Genomic DNA, 23620 nt, shown 5'->3' with positions numbered 1-23620 from the left:
CTCAGTCTTTGGAATGTCACGGCCGACCCCTCCAACCCCAGAGGCCCACTCTCCCCAGAGGCGGACCTGCTGAGTGACCCAGACCTGAAAGCCCACTCACCATACCTTGTGAAGGCCACAGGCTTTTATTTTAGTGACCCAGGAGTCTCCAAGCAGGGTGCGCCAGGAGGGCCTCCCCGGGGGTCTCATATATGTGTAGGGGAGATGCCTGCAGGCAGGCATCGTGGCCACGTAGATGGAGCCGGCAGGGCCGGGGTTCAGAAGAAGCCGAGCTGCTTCTTCTCCTGCTGCTGCCTCCACTTGGCCATGCTGTAGAACTCCTCCTTGGACTTCCCAAAGATCTCTTGGAAATCAGAGTCTGAGAGATAGGACTGGGGTGGGGGAGAGGAGGGAGTGGGTGCAGAGGAAGGGTGTCAGCTGAGCCCAGAACCCTGTCCCACTCACCCAGAGGTGTCATCCTCTCCCACATCTCTCTGCCCATCACCCTATCTGGAACACACATCTCCCCGGGCAGCCTGCCCATTGCCCACCATCGGTGGGTCATGCCCTGGGCGCCGGCAGCTCAGCTTTATATGCATCAGTGCTGGGGCGGTGAGTGGCAGGGCGGGGGTCTCAGGCATCCACCTCCTTGTGGGCCGGGTCCACACCCTCCGGCAGGTCCTCAACAGCCTGGTGCCTCAGCTGTTCTCGGGGCAGGCTCCCGCTGGCCACGGATCCGGGGCTGCTGCTGCCGCTGCCCGCCTTGGGGCCCAGCTCCAGCTCGTTCTCGGAGCTGTCCTTGGAGCCCTTGAGGGCCCACAGGGCCAACGGGCCTGCCCTGCCATTGCTTGGCCATCTGGACAGCTGGAAGTTGTTGACCTCCTGTCAGGAGAGGGGACTCAGGCTGGGGAAGCTGGGGGATGGGCTCCCATGGGAGGCCACGCTGAGCCCACCAGCCCTCCTGCCCCCAACTGCCACCCCTGCCCCCAACTGCCACCCCTGCCCTCTACTGGCGCCTGGCTCCTTCCCTGCTCGTCCTGCCCTCGGCCATGCCAGCCGAGCCCAGACCCCTGGGAGGCCCCAATACTCACTGCTGTTATCTCTGAGATGGCAGATACTGCTCCCAGGCCGCCCTCCACCACCTCCTCATAAGACTGATTGTTCTGGGGACAAGAATCAGGTTGGGGGCCGGATGGAGGGGCAGCAATGGGACCAGATTCCCCACACACACTGGAGGTCCCTGGGCAGGGCAATGGCTCCCCCCCGTCTGCCAGGGCAGGCCCCTCTCCCAGGATTAGGGTGGGGATGGGGGGTTCAGGCCTCACTCACGGTCCATTTGTAGGGGTCCCACGTGTGGAACCATCCAGTGAAGGTGGGAGGCTCGTGGCCCTGCTTGACCAGCAGGATAGGCGTGGCCAGGCTCCTCCCTGCTGGGTGGGTCTTCAGGTACTCCCGGCCCCAGGCCACGGCCTCCTGCTTCCACTCGCTCGCAGCTGCCCCCAGCCACAGGAAGATCTGGGCCACAGAGGGGGCCTGGCCTTGGGCGGGTGGAGCTGACCACTTCCCTCCCAGCCCTGCCCATCATGTGGTCTCAGAACCCGATGCACACATCCCAGCAAACCAGACCCACCCAGCAGGCTGACTGCACACCCACACACCCGTAAATGTGCCAGGAGGTCTCAGGCATGCATGTGTGCAATCAATCCACACATATTTACTGAGCACCGACTGTGTGCCAGGCAATGTTCTAGGCACGGGGGACTCAACCATGAGAAAGAAAGAGACAAAATCCCCGCTCTTGTAGAGCTTTCATTTTGCTGGGGGAGACACAAAAATAAGTAAAATATGTAGTATATCAGATGGAGAAAAATAAAGCAGGGAACGAAGAGAAGTGCGGTGGTGGTGGGGTGGATACCGTCATTTTAAATTAGAGTCAGGGAGAGCCTTACTGAGACGATGACACTGGAGTCAAGATCTGAGGGAGGTGGGGGAGCAAGTCACATGTATGTCTGGGGGTAAAGTGTTCTGAGCAGAGGAAACAACAACCAATACAAAGGCCCTGAGCACGCTGGCATGTTCAGGGAGCAGCTGGGAAGCCATGGTGTCTGGAGCAGAGTGAGCGAGGGGGAGAGTCAGGGCCGCCGGTCACAGGGCTGGGGAGGGGCTTTGGCTGCGCTCTGAGTGGGATGCGAGCCCAAAGGCCTCCTTGCCACAGTCACACAGAGTCCCAGGCACAGTGATGTAGATACACACACATATACACACACACGACCACAGATACACAGACACAACTGTCCATCACCACTCAGCCAGACGGCAAATCACAGCCGTACACTGTCACCCATACTCACGCATAGTTGCACCTAAGCACAGTTACAATGGATCACACAGCCTGAAAACACAAGTAGCCTGAAACACCATCACATCCAGCCACACAGAAACATGATTACATGGTCACACGAATTCAGTCACTCAGGCACTCACACCTGCAGCCAGTTACATTGTCTCTCTCTCACAGTGTCACCAGTTATAGATGGTCTGGTCACTTATAGCCAGTTCCTTGACCACACAGCCATTACACACAGCTGCACACACACAGGCAAATGCAGGCACACAGACAGACAAATGACAATGAAAACACAACCATACAAAATTTATTGGATGCAGCCAAAGCAGTCCTAAGAGGGAAGTTCATAGCGATACAGGCCTTCCTCAAAAAAACAAGAAAAATCTCAAAATAAGCAACCTAACCTACCACCTAAAAGAATTAGAAAAAGAACAAACAAAACCTAAAGTCAGCAGAAGGAAGGAAATAATAAAGACCAGAGAGGAAATAAATAAACTAGAGATCAAATGCAGTCACACAGAGGCATCATGCACATGCGCGCGCACGTGCACACACACACACACATGGTCACTTTTTGGCCACCCACTCAGCACTGACATGTCAGCCATGGGCACTCAGTTGCATGGACTCACACACGCCCTTATAAGGCACACGGAGTTACACCCAACTACACAACCAGTCACAACCACACATGAGTCCCAGACACACAGCCACAGTCTCCCACAGGCTCCCTGGGTCACAGAGTCATCCCTGATGTCTTATCCACAGTCACACAATTGCCCAGTCACTCAGTGTTACAGTGTCGTAGATAGTCACACACCCGCAGCCTTATATGCAGTCACATGGCTAGAAACACAAAGTCACACACACTCACACCCAGTTACGCAGGTGCAGACACCCCCCCATTCACACCCCAGCCAGGCACCCAGGCTGCCGCACCTCCTCCCAGGTGTCCAGTAACATGACGTCATACTTGTCCAGGTCCTCTTGGCTAAAGAACACCACTTCCGTGAGGACCAGGGGGCCCGTCTGGATGGAGCACTCAAACAGTCGTGGCTGGAAGTCGGACACATCCTCGGGGAGCCTGGCCAGCATGTCACAAGGCCATGAAGGGCGCAGAGAGACCTGGGCTTCTGACCAGCCTGGGCCAAGCCAGCCCCCAGCACAGCACCCCTCTACCGCCCCCCAGGGGCTGGGACACAATGCCTCCTGGAGCAGGAGGCACCCGCTCCCCTCTGAGTTCCACCCATCCCAGGATCCACTCCCAAACGCCTGCCCTTCTCTGGGCCTCCGTGTCCTCGTGTCAGTGGGGAAAGCAGGTTAGGTAGTCTGTCTTCCCACAGGCAGCCGGGGTGCAAGCTGCCCCATGAACTTCCCGGGGAAGGAGCACGGGGAAGGAGGGGGTGGCTGGCTGAGTGCGGAGGGAGGGCCGAGCTGGAGCCCTGCTGCCCTGGGAGGGAGGAGCCGCTGGCCCCACCCGTGACCGGGAGCCCAGGAGCCAGGCCTCAGGCCCAAGGTGGGAGGACGGAAGTCAGGCTGAGAGAGGGCGACAGCAGCACTTAGGAGCTCAGGAGACTTGGGGGGAGCACAGCGCATAGCCGGGCCGCAAAGACATAAAAGAGCGGCAGGTTCTCCGCTCCCAGTTCCCTTTGAGGCCTCACTCTGCCCTTCCTTCCCATACACACCCTTATCCATTTACACACCCCCCACACACTATTCTTGCACACTCCACACACGCTCCGGGGACACCACCCGTGGGGATTGTGGGGTGGGGGAATGCACTTTGCCCTCTGGCCCTCTGCCAATAGGACGGTCCAGGATGGGGACCGTGCAGGGAGCACATTCGGCCAGCAGAGGGCGCCACCGCCCTGCTGTCCCCAGCATCTTCCTGCTCCAAGTTAGGGAGGAGGGAAGGGTGGGCTGTGCTCCTGGGAGCCCCTGGGCTGGGGAGCCACGAGTTCTCAGCTCTAGTCGGGCCTCTCCACCTCCCTGTGTGACCCTTAATCAGTCACCCACCCTCTTGGCCCTCAGTTTCCTCCTCTGGGTCAGGAGAGCACCCTCCTCCCAGCCTTGTCACCTCTTGCTGCTGGGGTAGGGCGCCCGGCCCCCCAGGGCCTCCCAGAAGTGGGGAGGCTCCTGACCCTCCAGCACCATTTCCTTGTCCTTCCTGGAGATGACGGTGACCACTGTCCGTGCCATCTCACGCTGGTCACCGCTGCAGCCCTGGCAGGCAAAGAGCTGGGTCACGCCCTGCACAGGGAGGGGCCTTCACCTCCTGCGCCACATCCCCCACTAACAGGAGCCTGTGCGGAGCCGCGCCTGAGTACAGGAGCCCTGGGCTCGTGGCGGGGCACACGTGAAAGAGTGTCTCCCTTCCTCCCCCTCCTTCCTCTGTCTCCTCAGCTGATCAAGGTCACAGGGACCGGGACCCTCTCCAGGTCCAGAGCACAGGATGGGGACCTCCAGGCTTGGAGATCATTCATGGTTTATGCTGAAGATCAGAGAAAACCCTGGCAATCTGAACTAGGCCTCCTTTTCCCAAGAGACTTGGGAAGGGACATGGTCCCGGCACGAGGCAGGAAGGAGGGGAGGCAGCCTGGGCCTGGCCTGGCTCTGACCCGTGGATGCCCAGGTCCACCCCTAACTTCCCCCAGGTCCCAGAAGGGACACTGTGGCCTCTCCCCCACCTCCCTCCGGCCTGAGGCTGGACTTGAAGTCAGCCTCCGCTGCGGAGTGGACCCTTCCCTGGCCTGGCACCGCTGCCCCAGGCGTAAGTCAAGTGGTCATTGCTGGGGTACCTTCCCAAACCAGAGGTAGCAGAGGCCAGCTGTGGCCAGCAGGAAGATGTCGTTGGAGTTGAGGGCTGAGGCACGGGCTGGCACCTCCAGGGTCCAGGTGTTGTAGCTGTCGGTGCCTCGTACGTGGAAGAGCCTTGTGGCGGACGCTGGCTGCCCCTTCCCATTGTGCCCAGCGCTCCCCTACGAGAGGGCTGGGCCTCAGGCTGAGGCAAGGGCTCTTGGGGCCGCCTTCCTCTCCCAGTGGGGGCCAAACTGCCTCGGCACCCAGGGCCCCCTCTCTGGAAGCCACCTCTGTTTTCTACCCTCTGAGTGTGAAGCGTGAGGATCCCATCGGTCTAGAATAGGGAACCAGGCCCTTTCTAAACAGACCCCTCATCCCATCTCCGAGGGGTCAGAGCATGGATCCCCCAGGCCTTGAAGACGGAAAGTGGGGAGCAGCTTTGCCTGGGTGTGACCCCAGGTAAGGCCCCGGCTCCCTTTCCGTTCCGCTTCCGCACTTGTGCGTCTGTTCTGTGGCTGCCTCTGGGGATGGGGGAAGAAACTCAGGCAGGGGTCACCCTTGGAGCTCCTGGGCCTCGGACAAGCACCAGGACGCCAAGGGGCTACCGCTGGGCCCCTGACCTGCAGAGAAGGTGCTTAGCACATGCGTGTAAGGGCCATGGGCGCATGGAGGAGTGGAGAGGCTGCGGCCACAGCAGCAAGGTGGGCCCTACCTGGAAGATCACCAGCTGGCCCTGGAAGATGGTGAGGAAGTGAGGGGGCTCGCTGCCCATGGTCACGTGCTCCTGCACCAGGGCTCCATGGTACTGGAGGTCCAGCTCCTCGGCGTTGCCCTTCAGGGCCTTGATCTCGTGTGCGGCGGCCTGGAGGCCCTGTGGGCAGGGGTGGTGAGGGCCTGGCACAACTCCCAGACCCCACTCTCAGCTCCTCAGCTCTGGGGCTTGAGGGTGCCCGCCACCCTGCTCAGGCCGGCGCACCTGCCACAGGTACAGGAGGTACTGGATGAGGCCCATCTTCTGGTATGTGTAGAGGACAAGGTAGCAGTTGCCTGCGCACAGCTGTCCGTGATGCGTGGGGTCCACTGGCTGCCTGCATGAGTCCTGGATGTACCACACCTGGGGAACAGGGGACCAACAGGCAGGGGTGGTGCCTCCACCTGAACTAGCCCACCCACCCTGTGTCCAGCCAGGAAGCTCTCTGCAGCTGGGGGCATGCCTCATCTGTGCAAACAAGGGGCTCCCCCCGAGCTCTGTGCCCACCCTACACTCTGTGCTTCTGCCAGGGACCCCTGGGACCCACACTTGTGCCAGCCTGTTCTCAGCCAGGACTCTGAGTTGGTGTGTGGTGCCTGGGACAAACAAGTGGTGAGGACTCCAGAGGCTGCCCAGGCTGCCAGATGCCACCCCAGCCTGACCCCACCAGCCACGGCCCGGCACAGCTGCTCTCTGCTCAGGCCAGGGCAGCAGAAGCTGGGCAGAAGCAAGGCCTTGGAGCTCTTGGGAAAATTTCCTTTTTTCAAGTGTCACTTAAAAAAGCAAACCCTGTTCAAAGACTGAAAGGGAAACACTTCGTCACACTTAATGTGATGTCCTGTTCCTGTGGGTAGCCGAGCATGGGCCCTGGAGCCAGGCAAACCCTGGTTGAATCCCGGGCACCCACAATGGCAGTGAGACCTTTCTGAGCTTCAGTTTTTCCCACCTGTGAAGTGGGGGTAACAGCGGTCACCTCGACATGGCAAGAAACAACATCTGGGCATCCCGTGGCCACACAGAGCCTGACAGCAGTCTCTGGAAAAGACCAGAGCACCGAGAATCCTGCTTCTGCAGAAGAGGCTGGCTGCAGCCACTCGCCTCCAGGAGCAGCACTCACCTGGCAGCCAGGCCTCCTGGCTTGGGCGCCCCCTCTGGCTGCCTGTCCCCGAGCCTGCTGCGGGGGGCGGTGGTGGGGGCATCCCCTCCCTGCCTTTGTGCTTGGGGCTTGGGCTGCAGACCCCTCCTTCCTTCCTCCCTTGCCCTTCTCTCCGCTTTCCTGTTTCTCCTGTTCTCTCTCTCGCTGGCTGCCCCTCTGTCTCTCCCTGGGTACCCCATCTCTCCCTGACCCCCTTTCTCCTCTCCCTGTGCCCTCACCCCTCCCTGCTCTGCATCCCATCCCCTCCTCCCTCTATTCGGTCTCCTCCGCCCTCTCTCTCTCATTCTCAGTCTCCTCTTCTTTGTCTCTCCCTGTCCCCCCAACCTGTCATCCTCTCTCCCTCCTCTCCCTCCTCCCCCTCCTCCCCCTCCGCCCCGTCCTCTCCTATCTCAGTCTCTCCCCACTCACTACCACTGTCCATCCATAGTAGGGCAAACGTCAGAGTGCACCTTGGAGAAACAGTATTTTCTCTGACCTCGGCCTACCTTGAGAACTAGTGCGCCTCACACAGGCCCAGCTGTCCTGTTCCCATAAGCTCTCAGCACCCACACACCAGCCTCGGGGCCAGGTAGGACCACAGCTTTAGCCCCATTTTACATATAAAAAACTGAGCCTTGAAGGAATTAAGGGTCCTGCCTGGGGGTGACCCAATTAGTCAAGATACAACCCTGCCCTGTACAGAGCCTGGAAGGAGCCCCCAACCCCTGCATCTCCCAGAACATTGGTCTGAGACCAGACGGCTGGCTGACAGGGTGTGACTTTGTGTTGGGCGTGTGGGGCTGTGATCATGTGTGATGTAGAGTTTGTATGCTTACATGTTTGCAATTGTTTGAATAAGCGCAATCACAAGGTGTGAGTATGTGTGTCTATATTATAATATGTATGTGTCATACATATGACAAAAGGGCACAATTAATTGTCCGAATGTTACTGTGCTGGGTGCCATGAGTGTTACCGAGCAAGTGGCCGTGGCTGCGTGTGACTGTACACGTGATGCGTATGAGCTGGCAGGGCAGAGGGTGCGTGTATACGTACACATGCCCCGTGTGTCCCTGATTGTGTGTAGATGTGCACCTGGGCGTACCTGGGTCACTTTAGCAGCCATAAGGTTCACCTGAAGACAAAGCCTACACCTGTGCGCCCATCTTCCCCCAGCCAAGCCAGTGCCCCTCACCTCCACCTTCCCAGAGCCGTCGTCCACCATCCTGAGCTGGGCCGCCAGCTCAGGATGGCTGTGCAGCTTGCCCACGTCCAGTTTCACCTGAAGTAATTTACCTGAGGGTGGGACAGAGGGTGTCACTGGCGACGTTTGCCCTGTCCCAGACTTCGCCTCGCCCAGCCAATCACGCAAGAAGCTCCCTCCGGCCACGCCCCCTCACCCTTCCCGTGGAGATTCTGGGCCCCGCCCAGGCCTCGCCCCTCCAGCCCCGCCCCGCCCCGCCCCGCCCATCGCTCAGGAAGCCGCGGCTCGGAGCTCCGCTCCGCCGTCCGGCCACGCCCCCTCACCCATTCCGCGGAGGTGCTTGTTCTTGCGCTGCTGCCCGGACCACGATCGGAAGAGCTGCTTGAACGCGGCCGACTCGGCGCCTTCGTCCACCACCTCCACATTGGTGTAGCTCGGGTAGCCCTTGGCCTGGATGAAGCCCTGGGCGGGGGGGCTCTGTCAAGCGTGTGGCCCAAGGGCCCACTGCCCCGCTCCACCCGCAGGACCTGCCGCTCACGCTGCGGGGCCAGCCAGTGCACTGAGCAGCGTTAATTAACTGAGCTCATGACTGGCTTCAGGAGCTGGCTCCGGCACTACCGACTTCTCCGAGGTCCCTGAGGACAGGCAGCGTCCCGTTAGTCCGGGCCTCGGGAAGGGCCAGCTATGACCACCCGTCAGACCCCAGGCAGAGCCCTGCCTCCCCTCCTGGAAAAGGAGGGAGCACCCAGTGCTTGGAGAATCCTCAGACCTCAAGGCGGGTCCCCCACACCCCCCTTTTACACATGGTTTCTTGGATGCTATCTGGTCTTCCCCCCTGTCAGGGCCGCCAAGGCAGGCCACAGCCCGCGGTACCCCAGAGAGGGGCCCTGTGTTCCCCCTCGGACCGTTGGGCAGAGCTGTGTCTCCGCCCTCAGACAGGGCGGTGGGTCTTCAGGCTTACACCCCAGGGCAGGGTTATGTCCTCCTCCATCAGACAGGGCTCCCAGGGCAGGATGGATCCCCCTCCTGGCCCCAGGGCAGGACTACCTCTCTCTTTAGACCCCAGGACATGGATGTCTCCCAGCTTAGGTTGCAGGGTAGGGCAGTTTCCTCCCTACCCAGGAACCAGGGCAGCGCTATGTCCCTCTAAGACAGGGCCCCATAGCCTCACCAGAGCCCTGCTGAAGGCAGCCTTTTTCTCCTGGAGGCTAGTCATGCATCCCTGCCACACGTAGATCTTGAAACCACCCTGGTCCAGGATGTAGCAGTCCTGGGAGCAAAAGTGGGGCTGGTCAGTAGGTGGTCCAGACTGGGTTGGGCTTGTGGAGTGGGTGGGGAAATGGATGGGATGGCTGGGGCCAGGCATGCCTCACCTCCTTCTGCAGTAGGTCTTGGGCCAGTGGGCAGGTCGCCAACTCCTGGATCACCACATCCTTGCCCTTCTCGTAGACACTAGGGGACAGGCATCCAGATGCGGGCAGCTCAGCTCCTCCCGGGCCTGGCTCCACTCCAGCTACCACTGCCCCTCGCACCTCCAGAGGCAGAAGGCTTGGGGGCTGGGGGCCCAGGTTGAGGTCTTCACTGCAGCCTTGCTGTGAAGACTTAGGCAGCTCCCTGGCCCTCTCAGGGCCTCAGTCGCCCTGTCTGTACAATGCGTTCTCAGAAAGGCAGCCATGCAAGAGCACAGGCTGGGTCTAAGGTCCCACATGGCCTGCCCCAGAAACCCATGAACCTTTTCTAGAGGGCTTCCTAGAGACACCGTGTTATTGCAGTAACGACGGACATGCATGCCTGGGCTATTCCACCCACCCTGCCCACTCCCAAAGTCTGCTCACTGGTAGAGGCGGACATTGGCCTTTTGCAGTTGGTCAATACTCTTGCTGGGCGTGGCGGTGTGCAGGTTGCCCACTCTGCAGCCCAGCACAGCTTCCATGATCTGCATGAGGTCAGTGGCTTCAGCCTCATCACCCACCACGCCAATCTGTGCACGGCCACCACGCTCCCTGTCCTGGAGGCTGCGGGTCAGGGCCAGGCCCTGCAGGACAGGACCTGGCAGTCAGAGCATCCCCAGAACGCCCCCCCTCACCTCTCAGACAGTCCAGCCCAGAATCCTCCTGTCACTGCTCAGCTCCCAGAGGCTGGGGGCCAGGGGAGGTATCCCCTTATCCTGGCATCCAGGGGTACCACCAGTGCAGGATCTGGACTCAGTTTGTAGGTGCTTCTCAGCTTCTTAGGCGAGAGCGAAGCCCACCTCTTGGGGTAGCTGGAGGATGGGCACCTGGAGGACCACCCCTCACCCCGAGCACTGCACCCCTTAGTTACCGGGGCAGACACTGACCCGCGCCTTCTCGGCAGTGCTGGTTTTGGGCCCATTCCACTGGATCATCATCTTGCCCAGGTCTAGCAGGAAGATGTCACTCTTATTAAAGCTGTGCCAGGAGAGCTCCACCTGCCAGAGCCAGGCGTCAGGGAGGGAGACAGTGTGTCATACCACCCGCACCCAGGTGGAGGGGCACTGCAGCCTGTCCTTGCCCACGTGCGCATAGCTCAGGTGTGTCACTTATGTGCATGAAGCTGTGTGCAACTGGGTGTATGTGTGAGTGTGACACCACTCTGATGGTGTGCAGGCACGCATCCATGTAAGCATGTGAGACCTTGAGCGTCACTGTGGATGTGGCTGGGTGCATCTCTGGGCATGTGTAACCGTAGGTTATGCTGCATTTCACAGGGTGTCCGTGACTGAGTGTGACACTTCTCACTCAGTGCAAGTCTACAGCAGTACATGCGTACACAGACACATGGATGCAAGTGGGGTGCAAGTATCAGTTTATCCACACGTGTAGATGTGTGTGTAGGTGAACATCAAATGTGAAGAAGTGTATGAGCTCCTGGCTGACAGTGCATGTGTGCCTGTGCGGGGGACAGTGTGTTATCTGTGGAAAAGGGCAATTATCCCAACGCTTTGGAGAGTAAAAGTGGGGGCTATGAATAATTATGCCAGGCTAACAGGCAAAACCTGGGGCTGCATGGTGGCCCTGCATGACCGGGGATGTATGATCACTAAATCTGTGGGTGACACTGCGTGAGCCTGGGTGGGATTGTCTGTGAGTCACAGAGCTGCCACGTACCATGCAGACAGTAACGTACACAACTCAGTGTCACCATTCACATCGCAGGCATCAAACTCCTGACTGTTCATTACACTGATGGCAGCAAACCGTCTTGTTCTCACAAGATCAGTATTTTCCATCAATATCCTGACAGACGGAAGTAAGGGGCACTCAGGTCTAATTTGCACAAAGGCACTCTATGGACCGAGTGGCATTAGGGCTAACAGTGGAGACACTGGGTGTGCCTATGGGTGACAATTATGATGTGTATGAGAATGTGGGACTGTGCACCTCCCCAAATCATGCTACTTCCCATTGTGCTGCTTACCAGGGCCAGCCAGGTGCATCATCTTGTCTGCCTTACCTCCCTATTTCTCAGTGTGTCCATGGGACAGATGAGGAAACAGAGGGTCAAAGGAGCTGTGGAAGGGGTGGGGCTGGAAGCCTGGCTCTGCCTTCTCTCTCCACATCAGGATGGGCCATCGGGGAATGCTGACCTCCCGCATTCCCCCCACTGTCCCCACCACACTCCACACTTCCCTACACTTCAGGACACGCAGTCCAGCTGAGTCCAAGGTCATATGACATCCCTGGCAGCTCTCACCTCGCTGGCTGACACGTGCTTCCCCGCTCTGATGTGCAGCAGTCGCTGGATGTTGTACACGTTGGTCTCCACATGCTTGAGGGCAGAGGCCAGGCCTCCCTTCCGGTAGCTGAGGAGAGCATGGGGTCCCACGTGAGACCGTATGCTGCCATGCGCAGGGGTGAGTGCAGATGTGCGCACCTGCATGCATGCATGTGGGGACACACACGTGCCTGTTTAATACGTGTGTGCAAGTAGATATGAACACGTGTGTACAAGCATATGGGGGCAGTAATGTGCATGTGTTTATCCACGTGTAGATATGTGGACACATGAATGTGTATATACATGTATGCATGTGGGGTATAACGTGTATCTGTTTATCCGTGTGAGTACAGATGTGCGTGCATGGAATTCACGCAACCGCGTATATGTGTGTAGGTGGACATGAATACTCACCGATGTATGTGGGTGCCCATCTGTAGGTGGACATACATGGGGTGGCGTGTTTTCTGCATGTGCATGTATACATGTGTGCATGCATTTATGTATATACTATTTACATGTATCAGGTTCAACAGAAATGATCGAATACTGGGAATTTCCTATGGTTCGATCTAATGTATTGTAATTGTTAATTAAATAAATATTTGAAGCAATTTACAGCAAAAGACGTATTTCTGTTGGGCATAGTAACAGAAAAGCAAACTCAAAAACAACACTGGGATCCACTCCTGGGTATACACCCAAGAGAAATGAAAAACATATGTCCACACAAAAACTTGTATACAATACTGGATGGTGAGTAAACTTACTGCAGTAATCATCTCACAATATATGTAAGCCAAACCATTATGCTGTACACCTTAAACTTATACAGTGCTGTGTGTCAGTTATATCTCAATAAAACTGTGGGGAAAAACCACCCAAAACTTGTATACAAATGTTAACAACAGTATTACCCATAACAGCTGAAAACTGGAAACAACCCAAATGTCCATTAAGTGATGAATACATAATTAAAATGTGGTATATCCATAAATGGTGTTGTATAATTCTATTTAAGTAAAATGTCCAGAAGAGGGAAATCTATACAGACTGGGGCAAGGGAGTATTGGGGGAAATGGGGAGTGATGCTAAAGGGTACGAGGCTTCTTCTGGGGGTGATGAAAACGTTCTAAAATTATGGCGATGGATCCCACAAGTCTGTGAATACACTAAAAATCACTGAACTGTATGCTTTAAATGGGTGGGTTGTATGGTATGATTTGTATGTCAATAAGTTGTCACCCGCCCCCTCAAAAAAAACCACCCCACACACTGTGATGAGGCAGACAGTTGCCCCAGGGCGCCAGCCACCCCATGGCTCCTGCCCCTCCCAGCCCCCTGCCCGCCTCACTCACATGATTCCAGGGCGGAAGTAGCTGCGAAAGCAGGCGGATTCGTGGCCCTGCGCCTCGCGGTGCTGCACGGTGGCGCCACCCAGCGTCTCCTGTAGGTGCTGCACGAAGGAGCCTGCCGTACCCTGCGCCTCCACACCCGCCTCCTTCCCGACCCAGTAGTGCAGGTCTTTGGGCGCCCCCGACGTGGCCTTCAGGCTCTGGTGGACCGAGGGCCCAGGTGTTTGCATCTGTGTGTGTGGTGAGGGGCTGAGGTCCCAGCAGTGGGGTGGGGCCCGAGGGCTGGGGCGGAGATGGAGACCGAGGTGGAGGATGTACGAAGGGCTGTGGGGAGACTGGGCAGGTGCTTTCACCGACAGGAGACGGAGACCGGGGAGGGAAGGGTGAAGAGGCCTCAAAGGCAGCAGCCTCTGTATGGGATGCGATTCTTGGGCTCCCAGACTGCCTTTTCCGGGGCGGAGCTTAGTCTGCACCATGGAACCCCCAAAGGGCCAGCCCCCACCACCCCCCCCCACCGCCCCCCAGACTCCTGAAGTGCTCACGTGCAGGACGATATAGCAGTGCTCCTCAAAGAAGTTCCCATAAGCCCGCTCGGGGACTGGCACCATCTTCAGGTTCTGGGAGAGGAGGGCGCCTAGTGACAACTTGGGAGACCCCGTTCCCCCCAGCCATGACCCTGCGGGGTAGGGGGAGGGAGCTCTGAGTGGGGGGCGGGAGAAGCCTGGTCTCAGAGACCAGCACACTGTCTTTACCACCAGCTCTTCTGTCTGGTCGTGCAGCTCACCTCAGTGATCCATATGTGGAGGTCCCTGTGGCTCTCGATGGCTGGGAGGCCCCCGTTGGTGTCCATCCTAGATCAGGAAAGAGTGAGGGAGGGAACAGGAGCCAGAGTCCTCAGGCCCTGGCCGCCTGTACTCCGGGCTCTAAGCAAGAGCTCTCCCCACGCACAGCTCTCCAAAGACCCTTCATCATAGCCTGTGCCTCTCATGAGGAGGGCTGCGTAAACAAAAGGGCCAGCACACCAGGACGGGTACTGCAGACGTCGGCACAGAGGCTTTGCAAACAGGGACCTGCCTTGTCATCTGTGCTTGTGCTCTTGAAACAGGGCTGAGCTCTGTGGACAATGATAGGCTTTGAGTCTATGGACAACCTCTGCAAACAGACAGGGAGCTTGAAACAGGCTATGCATACAGACAGGATCTGCAGCCAGGGACAGTCACTGTAGACAGTGATAGGCTTGCAGCCAGGCGAGGGCTCTGCTAGTCACAACAGGTGATGTAGGCAGGGACAGACTCTGCAAACAGGGGCAGGCTCTTGAAGGGAGACAGAGTCCTGTAGACAAGACAGCCTCCGCACACAAGGCAAATAGGCATAGGTCTTTCAGACAGTTAGGAGATAGCCATGCAAAGAGACACAGCACCTGCAGAGAAAAGGGACAGCTTCCTCAGACCCCAGAAAGGGATGCAACAGGCACAGGTTCTCCTGACGAAGATGAGTTCTGTTGACAGGGACCACCTTTGTAAGGATGACCTACGTGAAGAGACACAGACTGGACCCAGGGAAATTCAGACAAGCTGGGCAAACAGGCAAAGGTTATGAACGCTGAGAAAGGCTCTACAGACAGTCCCGGGTTCTGCAGGTATGGAGGAGCTTTGCAGAACTGGGAAAGGCTTTGCAAATGTGGATGGGGACAAACCCTTAAGACAGGGACTCTTTGCAGAAGGGACAGGCTCTGCAGATATGAACAGGCACATAGATAGGCAAGGCTCTGCAAAGAGACAGAGCATCACCAGTCAGAGAAGTGCTTGCCAGACAGAGGCAGGCTCTGAAGCAGGCAAAAGCTCTCTAGGCATGGTCAGGCTCTGCATGCAGGGACAGCCTTGGGAAACAGCCTCAAATCCTGCAAACAAGGAGATCGGAACAGACTGGGCAAGCAATCGTGAGCTCTGCAGAGCAATCCGGGCTCTGCAAAAAGACACAGGCTCTGCAGACAAAGCCTGTATAGACAGAGACTTGGCAGACTGGGATAGGTTTTGTAAGCCCACACAGGCTCTGCAAACAGACAGCCTCTGTTAACAGTGACAGTGTCTTCAGAGAGGGCAGGATTTGCTGAAAGGAGCCGGCCAGGAAATCAGCTCCATGTTCCAGCACAGATGCCCCAGACATGGGCAAGATCTTAAAACGGGGCTGGGTTCTGTAGAGAGCCCAGGTTTGGCAAACAGGGACAGGCTTTAGAAAAGGATGAGTTCTAGAGACAGATAAAGGCTCCATGAATAGGGACAGGTTCTGTTAACAAGTACACATGGAATTAGGAGTAGACTGTGCAGACAGGCATGGGCTCTGCCAGCAGGGATGTGCTCTGTTGAAAGACAGGGGTGCTCCCAGACACAGTGACCAGTGGCGGTGAGAAACTCTTCGTAGGAGTAGAGCCTGCAAGCAGACAAGAGTTTCTATCCAGGGAAGTTCAGACAGGCTGTGCAAATAGGCAAAGGCTCTGAAAAATGTCACAGACTGTACAAATAGGGCTCAGGTTCTGCAGACAGAACAGGCTCTGAAATAGGAAAAGACTGTGAACAGGGACAGAGTCTAGAGACAGAGATACTCCCTGCAGAGGAAACAGGTTCTGCTGACAGGGCCAGGAACTATAAACAGACAATGCTTTATAGACAGGGACAGTGTCTTTAGGCAGAAAGAGATGTCCCAGCCAAGGCCGCGGGACAAGAGATGTCCCAGCCAAGGCCGCGGGACAAGCTCGGGAGACAGGGATAGGCTTGCGTTCAGGGCCGCTTCTGCAATAAAAGCATATCTTATCCATGAGGAAAGAGGGACAGACTGTTTAAAAAGACCCGGGTTCTGAAAAAAGACACTCTCAAAACAGGCTCAGGACAGAAAGAAGCTCTGCAGATAAGACAAATGTTCTGCAAACCCAGGACAGACTCTGCACACACGGACTGTCTCTGAAGGTGACAGACTCTGCAGCAAGTGACAGGCTTAGCTAACATGAGCAGTTTGCATAGATCAGACCAAAACATTCTCCAATTCTTGAAACAGAGCTGAACACTTAATACACACAGACTGCAAACAGCCACTGGCTCTGCAAACAGCAACTTTGCCGTGCTCTGTGGTTCTGAGTGTGCACAGGAGAGAGAAGCGTGGAATGAGAGGGATCTGGGGAAGAAGGGGGCTCTGGATTTTGTTACATGTTGTCAGGTGACTCTCAACGACCCCAGGCTTCCCTGCACCCCTCCTTCAGAAACCTCTGCATGAGGTTTGGTCATTCCTTCATCCGTGGAAATTCTTTCGACGTGTAACCTAAATCCTGCCAGCTGCAACTTTTCCTTCTTGCTGCTGCTTTGCCCAATAGACCCAGAAGTCCCTTCTTTCTGAATTTCTCACTCCTAGTGGCCCCGGTGTGGTGTTCACTCCTCTCCCCTCCCCTCTCCACTCCACTCTAGCCGTGCTGTATCAGCAGGAGGAACACCCTTGACCCTGCATGATCGGGGAAATGAAGTGGGAGGGGAGATACAGAGTTACAGAATCAGAGGCATAGCGTGACAGGTGGCACCGAGTGGCCCAGCTTCCTTACGCCTTTGTCCAGGCCGGGCCCAGGCCCTGGTGAGCTCACAGTGGGAAACACCCAGCCCTCTCAAAGAGGGCCAAGAAGGCTATGGATGTGGGGAGAGGTGGGGTGGGAGAGGGAGCTGCCCAGAACAGGGCGGGCAGAGGGGGGTCCTGCCGGGGCTAGAGCTGCCCCCCTGAACCCGTACTGGAGACCCTGTGTGCTGATGGCCTGGCCTCCCTCACTAGAGCAGAGGATTCCGGGGCCAGAGGTTTGTCCTCCTGTTTACTGCCGGCTCCTGCTGCCTGACACCTGGCAGGTCCTCAGCCCATGACTGCAGGAGTGAAAGCGGACGGAGAAGGGAGTCACCACGTGCTCTAACTGCACCCAGAACTGCTGTTGCAGTGATGGCCTGTTGCTGTGACAGTGACATGAGTGACAGGCAGACACGGTGACCTTGTAACGGTGGTCTCAAGCAACAGGAAACATGTCATGACATCAAATGACAGGGGTAGTGACATTCGGCGGTGACGGGCAGAAGCCGTGATTAGTGACAACCACCAGGGCACAGGCAGGCAGTGACCAGAGGTACAGACTAGGAACTGTAACTGTGAAATAGTGACAGAGTGACAGGAAGACTGGTTGGCTCAGCACAGGGGTCACCAGGGCTCCCTGTGGGGCAGGGAAGTCAGACTGTGGCCAGGAAGTTGGGACTGGGCTGGTTTCACGGGGTGGGGACAGCATCATCCCCAGGGAGCTTGGAGGGTGCCTGCATATCCAGTGCCAGCCTGCGGAGCCAAACTCTCAGGCTCCCAGGGCCTGAGGCCTCATCCCATGTAACCTGTCTTCCAACTGGATTCTGGGGAGATGGAGAAGGGATGCTCAAAGGGTGGGGGCCCTCTCTCCCCAGCACCCTCTTCTTTTCTCCAGGCAGTCCCTTCTCCCTCAGGAGGCCCCTTCCCTTCCCAGAGTGCCCCTTCTGACCCACCAGGCTTTCCCACCAGAGGGTGTCCCCTCTTCCCCTTCCATCACCCACCCCGAGTTGGAGACCTTCTACCAGGTATCCTCTCCTCCTACTGGAAGTCCCCTCCTCTTCCCTGGGGGCTCACTCCCTCCACCCGTGGCCCCCTTCCTCTCCCAGATGTCCAGCTCCTCCTCTGACATGCCCTTCTGTCCCAGTGCCCCCTCCTTTTCTGGGTGCCCTTTTCCTCCCCCCATGCATCCTCCCTCCCCAGTGCCCCCTTCTCTCCTGACTGCCCCTCCACCCTTTCTGTGCTCCCTTCTTCCTCCAGATGCCCCCTTCTTTCCCCTGGAGCCGCCCTCTCACACCCCTTTCCTTCCCCAATGCACCCTCTCTCCCCTGGCCTCCTTTTCCCTTCCCTGGGTTCCCCTCCCACCCAGGGGCCCCTGTCCCTCCCTCGGGGCCCCCTCCTTCCACACCCCCCACCCCTCCCTCTACCCAGAGCCTCCTCCCTCCTCTGGTGCCCCTTTTTCTCCCCTAGGTGTGTAACTTCCGCCTCCTGAGGATCCTGTGAAGGGGCGGACTCTGAGGTCACTTTGCCCGACTTCCAGGAAGGGGGCGGGGGGCGCTGCCTGCTGGAGTGGGAGGAATAGACAGGGCCCCGGCCCCAGGTGTATGGACTCTGGGAGACAGACATGCCCCCCCCCCATAGAAAATCTGACACTTTCTTGCCCCTGAGGGTCGCTCTGGTCGCAGCCTCCCTGCCTCCACCATTGTTCTCACCTGCTGGGCTGTTCGCTGCCTTCCCAGTTCTGCTGGCCCCTCGGCAGCCCCGAGCCCAGTGACCCCATGTGGTACACCCGAATTGGGGCAGCCCTCCCCACCCTGCCCCCACCCCAGTCCCCTCCTTGCCCGGCCTACCTGCTGGAGACTGCTCCCTCCTTCACCCTGCCTGTGGGCAGTGCTGGGCCTGGCTCGGGGCCAGGCTCTGCCCATTGCCCTCCCCAACACTGTAACTGAATCCCTGTTCCCGCCCAGCAGGACACGCCCCAGTACTTGGCGGGCTGGGGCATTCACACTTAGTCAATCAGTTAGTTAGTCAACAAATATTGACCCAGCTCTCTGAGAGCCAACCCCTTCCCCTGGCTGGACTGCCAGGCCTCACCTCCTGGGTACCGGCGGCCAGAGAGAGCGGGGGATGGAGGCCTGGGCTGCACCAAGATGTGGGGTGTGGAATCCACTGTGACTTCCCTTCTGAGAGTCCCTGATCCCTGACCTCCAGAAGGCCAGGCCACCCCAGCAAACTTTAGGAGGAAGCAGCACCAAGGCTGGTTCGGGGGGTCGGCAGTCTGGCTCTGCGAGACCCAGGTCACTTCAGAAGGTGGGGGAAGGTGGCCAGGGCTCCCTCCTGCATCTCTGCTGCCCTCCCCACCCCAATTCGGGCTCGCTGCCTGGCACAGCCCTCCCCAGGGAGCCCTGATACCCATCATGGGAGAGGCCAGTCCAGCCCTTGCAGGGAACACGCCGCTTCCACGCCTAGGCTGCCCCCTCCTTTCCTTCCTGATTGTGGGGTGGGGGAAGAGCTGGAAAACAGAGCCTTCCAGAACCTCCAGGGGCACAGCCATCCTTAACTTAGATCACAGGCCTCAGTCCCAGCCACGGTGCAGCCGGTGTGGATGCCCCTTCCAGTGCGGGAACACTGCTAAAAGCTGCCATCCGGGGCTACCCTGGTGGCGCAGTGGTTAAGAATCCGTCTGCAATGCAGGGGACACGGGTTCGATCCCTGGTCCAGGAAGGTCCTACATGCTGCGGAGCAACTAAGCCCGTGCACCACAACTACTGAAGCCCATGCGCCTAGAGCCCGTGCTCCGCAACGTGAAGTCACTGCAATGAGAAGCCCGCGCACTGCAACGAAGAGTAGCCCCTGCTCACCGCAACTAGAGAAAGCCTGTGCACAGCAACGAAGACCCAACGCAGCCAAAAATAAATGAATAAATTAATTAATTTTAAAAAAATTCCTTGAAAAAAAAAAAGCTGCCATTGGTCCCAAGACCCTTTCCCCATGTCCAGTCCTCACCCCCACTGCTCTCTGTCACAGGGCGGGGGGACTCCAGGAAATCTGGGTCCAGCTGTGCCCAGGAGGACCTACTGCAGGTGTGTGACTGTGTTTAACAGATAGAGTTACTGGGTCCCTGTGGGTGAAGAGAGGTCCATGTCACAAGGCACTTGGCCAATCCCTGTGTGTGTCTGACCTGTGTGTGGGAGAATGCCTTTTTGAGCCTCTGTTCCTTTTTGTGACTGTGCGTGTGGCCTGTGAGGTGCCTGCGTTTGGCTCCACCTCTCTGCCTGTGCACACCCATTTCCTGACTCCTTTTGTCTGGGGCCCAGCGAAATCACATGCAGTCACTTCTCCCCACCTCATCTCAGTTTCTCTCTCAGTCCACCCTGGTTGGTCTTTGTTCTTCATTCCCTGGAAATGGCCCTTTCCTAGTCCCCAGAGCCCAAAAGCTGGGGCTTGGCTCCCTGTCTTCACCTTACCTTTCCCCTCCACCAACCAGGGACTCCGCTGACCAACCCTTCCTTTTGAAACCTCCCCCAGCCCAAGTTTTCTCCCCACCGCACTGGCTGCCTCCTTTGGGGCCTTTAAATGTCAGCAGGCACAAGCCTTCGCTCCTTCGCCCGTCTCCTTTCTATTTTTTTCCCAAGTTCCAGTCCCCAGGCTGTAAACACCATGGAAACGCTCTCTTCTGATCCTGACTCCCACCCCTCCCGAACTCCCCCAGCCTCCATCTATCTCCTTTATCTGGTCCCATCTCTCCTGGCACGTCTGCCCTTATGCTTGACATCCACGTCAGGCCTCTCTCAGATCTACCTCCTCACAGCCTCCGGAAATGGCAGGAACATCCAGTTGCTCAGGCCCCAAACCTGGGAGCCATCCTGGGTTCCTATTCTTCCTTCACACCCAGCAGACTGGCCAGCGGCTGGTTCATCTGGGCCCCTGAGCCTGGCCAGCCCTCTCACAACTCCTGCCCTGCTCTGGGAAGCAGCCTCTCACACCAGCTGGCAGCACGAGCTCCTCTCTCGGTCTCCCTGGTCCCTACGTCCATCCTCCCGCCATAGCCAGAGGGATCTTGCAACCATAAATCAGATCATGCCACTCCCCTGTTTCAAACTTTCCAGAGGCTTCCCTGAAATCAAATCCCCAGTTGCCTGTCCCTCTGGCTGCATCTCCTATCACTGTCCCCAGTTCTCACTTCATTCCAGCTACAGGACTCTTGCGTCTCTTAAGACGCCGACCTCATTCTAGTCTCTGGACCTTTGCACTTGTTGTTTCCTTTGCCTGGAAGCCTCTCCCCTACATCTTCCCATGGCTCCATTTCCACATTCTGGACTCAACCAAAATGGCACCTCCCTCTGCCCTCGTTGTGGGCAGGACACCCCACCTGGCACAATGCAGCCTCAGCAGCTTAGTTGGGGGGGAGGGCGCACAAGGACCTCTCCAAGGCCCCTCCCCTTAGACTTCTCTGGGTCTCTAGGAAGTCTCTCATAACTGCCCTACTCCAGAACCGCCCCACCCTGTAATCTGTGACCCGAGGCTCGGAGCGGTGGCAGTGGGCCCAGGGCCTGGCCTGGGGTCCAGATGAGCAGCATTGTTTTGTGTCTCGTGTGGACAAGCTCCATGGGATCAGGCCCTTGGCACAGAGAGAGGAAACTGAGGCCCAGAGCAGTGATCACAGGCAGCCTGTATGCTACAAGGACGAGAGGGTACCCGGCCTCTCCCTTCATCCTCCGGAGCAAGAATGGAGCTCTGTCAACCCCTCCTCCGGTTCGGCCACCCTCCCACGGATCCGGGCTTGGAGTCAGAAGGGGACTGAGCCTGGCTTGCCTCATCCAGCACCGCCCTGGCCATGACCCCCTCGTACCACTGACCGCTTCCTGCCCCGGGACGCCGCGACCCGCCTCCACCCTCGCCCCGCAGTTCCCAGGGTTCTCAGCGCTACTCTGTTCCTCCCCGCCCCCCACACTCCCACCGGCTTATCTCCGAAGGCCCAGCCCCCTCGGCATCAGTGTTGACAAAGGCGTCGGAGAGCCTGGAGTGGGCGGGGCAGGCGCTGGATGCCAGCCCCGCCTCAGGCCCCGCCCCTCCAGGCCCCGCCCCCACGTTACCTGCGCTCTGGTTCCCACCTCGGCGTCCTGGTGTCCCAGGTCTCATCCGAGTCCTGTTGCCTCTCGTGGAGACCGGGTCCCAGGTGGCGGGGGGTGCGCTCCTCCGGAGCGCGGACAGGACCTGGGCCAGGAACGGGTCTGCCTGACTAGTGTCCTGGATCCCACGGCCTGGAAACGTCCGGTCCTACGCCCTTGAGGAGAGCGGCCTTGGGCCCGCGTGGGTCCCCTCCCGCCCCCCACCTGGCTGCAGGCCGCGGAGGAGCAGTGACACGGTCACCAGGGCGCGCACGGTCCGAGAGCGACTCCCCCGAGGGCGCCATGGGAACGGCCAGGGCCCGAGGAGATGGAGCCTGTCCTGTGCCTGCGGGGGCCACCACTCTTATGAGCCGTGCGGAGTGCCCGAGGCCGAGGACGGCCCAGAGAACAGCCCTAGGTCTCTGCGAACGAGAAGGTGACGTTGCCTTGCGTCTCCTTGGCGGGGAATGCGTGGCCCTGCGCAGCCCCCGTGCACCCACCCCAATTAGACACAGCTGGGGCCAGGACCGTACTCTCCCTACCCCATCCTCCCGCCAGGTGAGGTGTTCCCGGTGGCTTGTGCGATCCACTGCTCCAATGTGAAGTGGGGGTAGCTACTCTGCTCCCCACCTCACTGTAAAAGCAGGGAGCTGTCAGGCATCTGGGGCTCTTATTGGGACCCCCTCCTCACCCCTGCCTTGGGAAAGACTCCCAGTGTCCATATGGTGTTTTCTGTGTACTTTTCTGAGTTTCCTGAATTTTTTGCAATGAATACATAACATCTTTCAGGTAAAGCAATATATGCCATTCCCCCTAAGCCCTGCCCATAGCTCCTCTGCCATACCTGGAGGTGTCAGGCCTGGAAGAGTTTTGGGGGACTTTCTTTTCTTCCATAGCCAGTCAGAGTGGGGGTTCTCAGCCCTGGTTGCACCTTTGAATCATCTGGGCACGTAAAAATATGATGCCAACCCTTAGAGACCTGGGCTGGCACGGGTCCTCTGAATAGGTGGGAAGGGAACAGGTCATCAAGAGGTCACTTGCTTGGGACCTGGCATACTGAGAGTTCACCTCCTGATGTTTTCTTGTTTGAGCACCTATCACCTCTGTATTCCAGGACCTGGGTAGGAGGCTGGGGAGGGTGGGGAGGAGTGGCTGGGGAAAGCCCACCTGGGAAGACAGTCTGCTGAGTTTATGGATAAGCGGCACAGTCTGTGTAACCTGGGATGCTGGCGTGGCACACATCTCCTGTGCCAGGGCTGCCTGTGAGTCAACAGGCTGCTCACGGCCCAGATACACCAACTGGCATGGCCACTAGCCTGATCTCCAAGGAGAACACACTGGACCCTCAGGCCTTCAGGAGGAGGCTATGTGGGCTCTAGGTTTCCCACCCCACACCTCCCTTACAGCACCCTCTCCTAACCCAGTGATTCTCAGCTCTGGCTGCCCATTAGAAACCTGAGGGCCCTTAAAAATACAGATCCTCAAGTCCACCCCAGACCATTTAAACCCAGCTTCAGTGGCAGTGACAGTTCTCAACCATTTGTTTGCTTGTATGCAAAGGTGGGGCCTGGGGGCAATGCCAGAGAAGGCAAGGGGAGGGAGAGGGCTAG

The 23620-nt window shown here is 58.0% G+C and overlaps 1 protein-coding gene across 8 annotated transcripts; it reads right to left on the bottom strand.

Moving 5' to 3' along the window:
• Positions 1-106: 106 nt before the first annotated feature.
• Positions 107-22035, bottom strand: VILL (villin like). Of its 8 annotated transcripts, none has more exons than XM_061196502.1 (20): positions 22014-22035; positions 14093-14159; positions 13851-13925; positions 13312-13538; positions 11930-12038; positions 10554-10664; positions 10051-10250; positions 9589-9667; positions 9387-9485; positions 8539-8677; positions 8207-8307; positions 6102-6239; positions 5838-5996; positions 5125-5304; positions 4404-4549; positions 3266-3410; positions 1309-1494; positions 1071-1142; positions 625-861; positions 107-371 (listed from the first exon to the last, which is right to left on the bottom strand). In XM_061196502.1, the coding sequence occupies exons 2-20, from the start codon at positions 14156-14158 to the stop codon at positions 258-260; spliced, it is 2583 nt and encodes an 860-aa protein (XP_061052485.1). In that variant the 5' UTR covers position 14159; positions 22014-22035; the 3' UTR covers positions 107-257. The 8 variants fall into 8 exon arrangements, with proteins under 8 accessions (XP_061052485.1, XP_061052484.1, XP_061052478.1 ...); XM_061196501.1 differs by lacking the exon at positions 22014-22035 and adding an exon at positions 18994-19307; XM_061196495.1 differs by lacking the exon at positions 22014-22035 and adding an exon at positions 18750-18822.
• Between the last annotated feature and the right edge of the window lie 1585 nt (positions 22036-23620).

Source organism: Eubalaena glacialis, chromosome 7, assembly GCF_028564815.1.
Source record: "Eubalaena glacialis isolate mEubGla1 chromosome 7, mEubGla1.1.hap2.+ XY, whole genome shotgun sequence".
NCBI lineage: Eukaryota > Metazoa > Chordata > Mammalia > Artiodactyla > Balaenidae > Eubalaena > Eubalaena glacialis.
Note: the sequence above shows the minus strand (reverse complement) of the source record. Positions and strands in the feature narration are given on the sequence as shown.

What these genes read in the sequence shown, in the direction of transcription:
- VILL (XM_061196499.1), bottom strand. Translation starts at nt 18,679, where the DNA reads ATGGGGTCACTGGGCTCGGGGCTGCCGAGGGGCCAGCAGAACTGGGAA. An exon ending in GCTACCTCTGGTTTGGGAAG is followed by an intron (nt 4,550 to 5,124) that starts GTACCCCAGCAA and finishes TTTGCCTGCCAG; the next exon opens with GGCTGCAGCGGTGACCAGCG. An exon ending in GGGACCCCTACAAATGGACC is followed by an intron (nt 1,143 to 1,308) that starts GTGAGTGAGGCC and finishes TCTTGTCCCCAG; the next exon opens with AACAATCAGTCTTATGAGGA.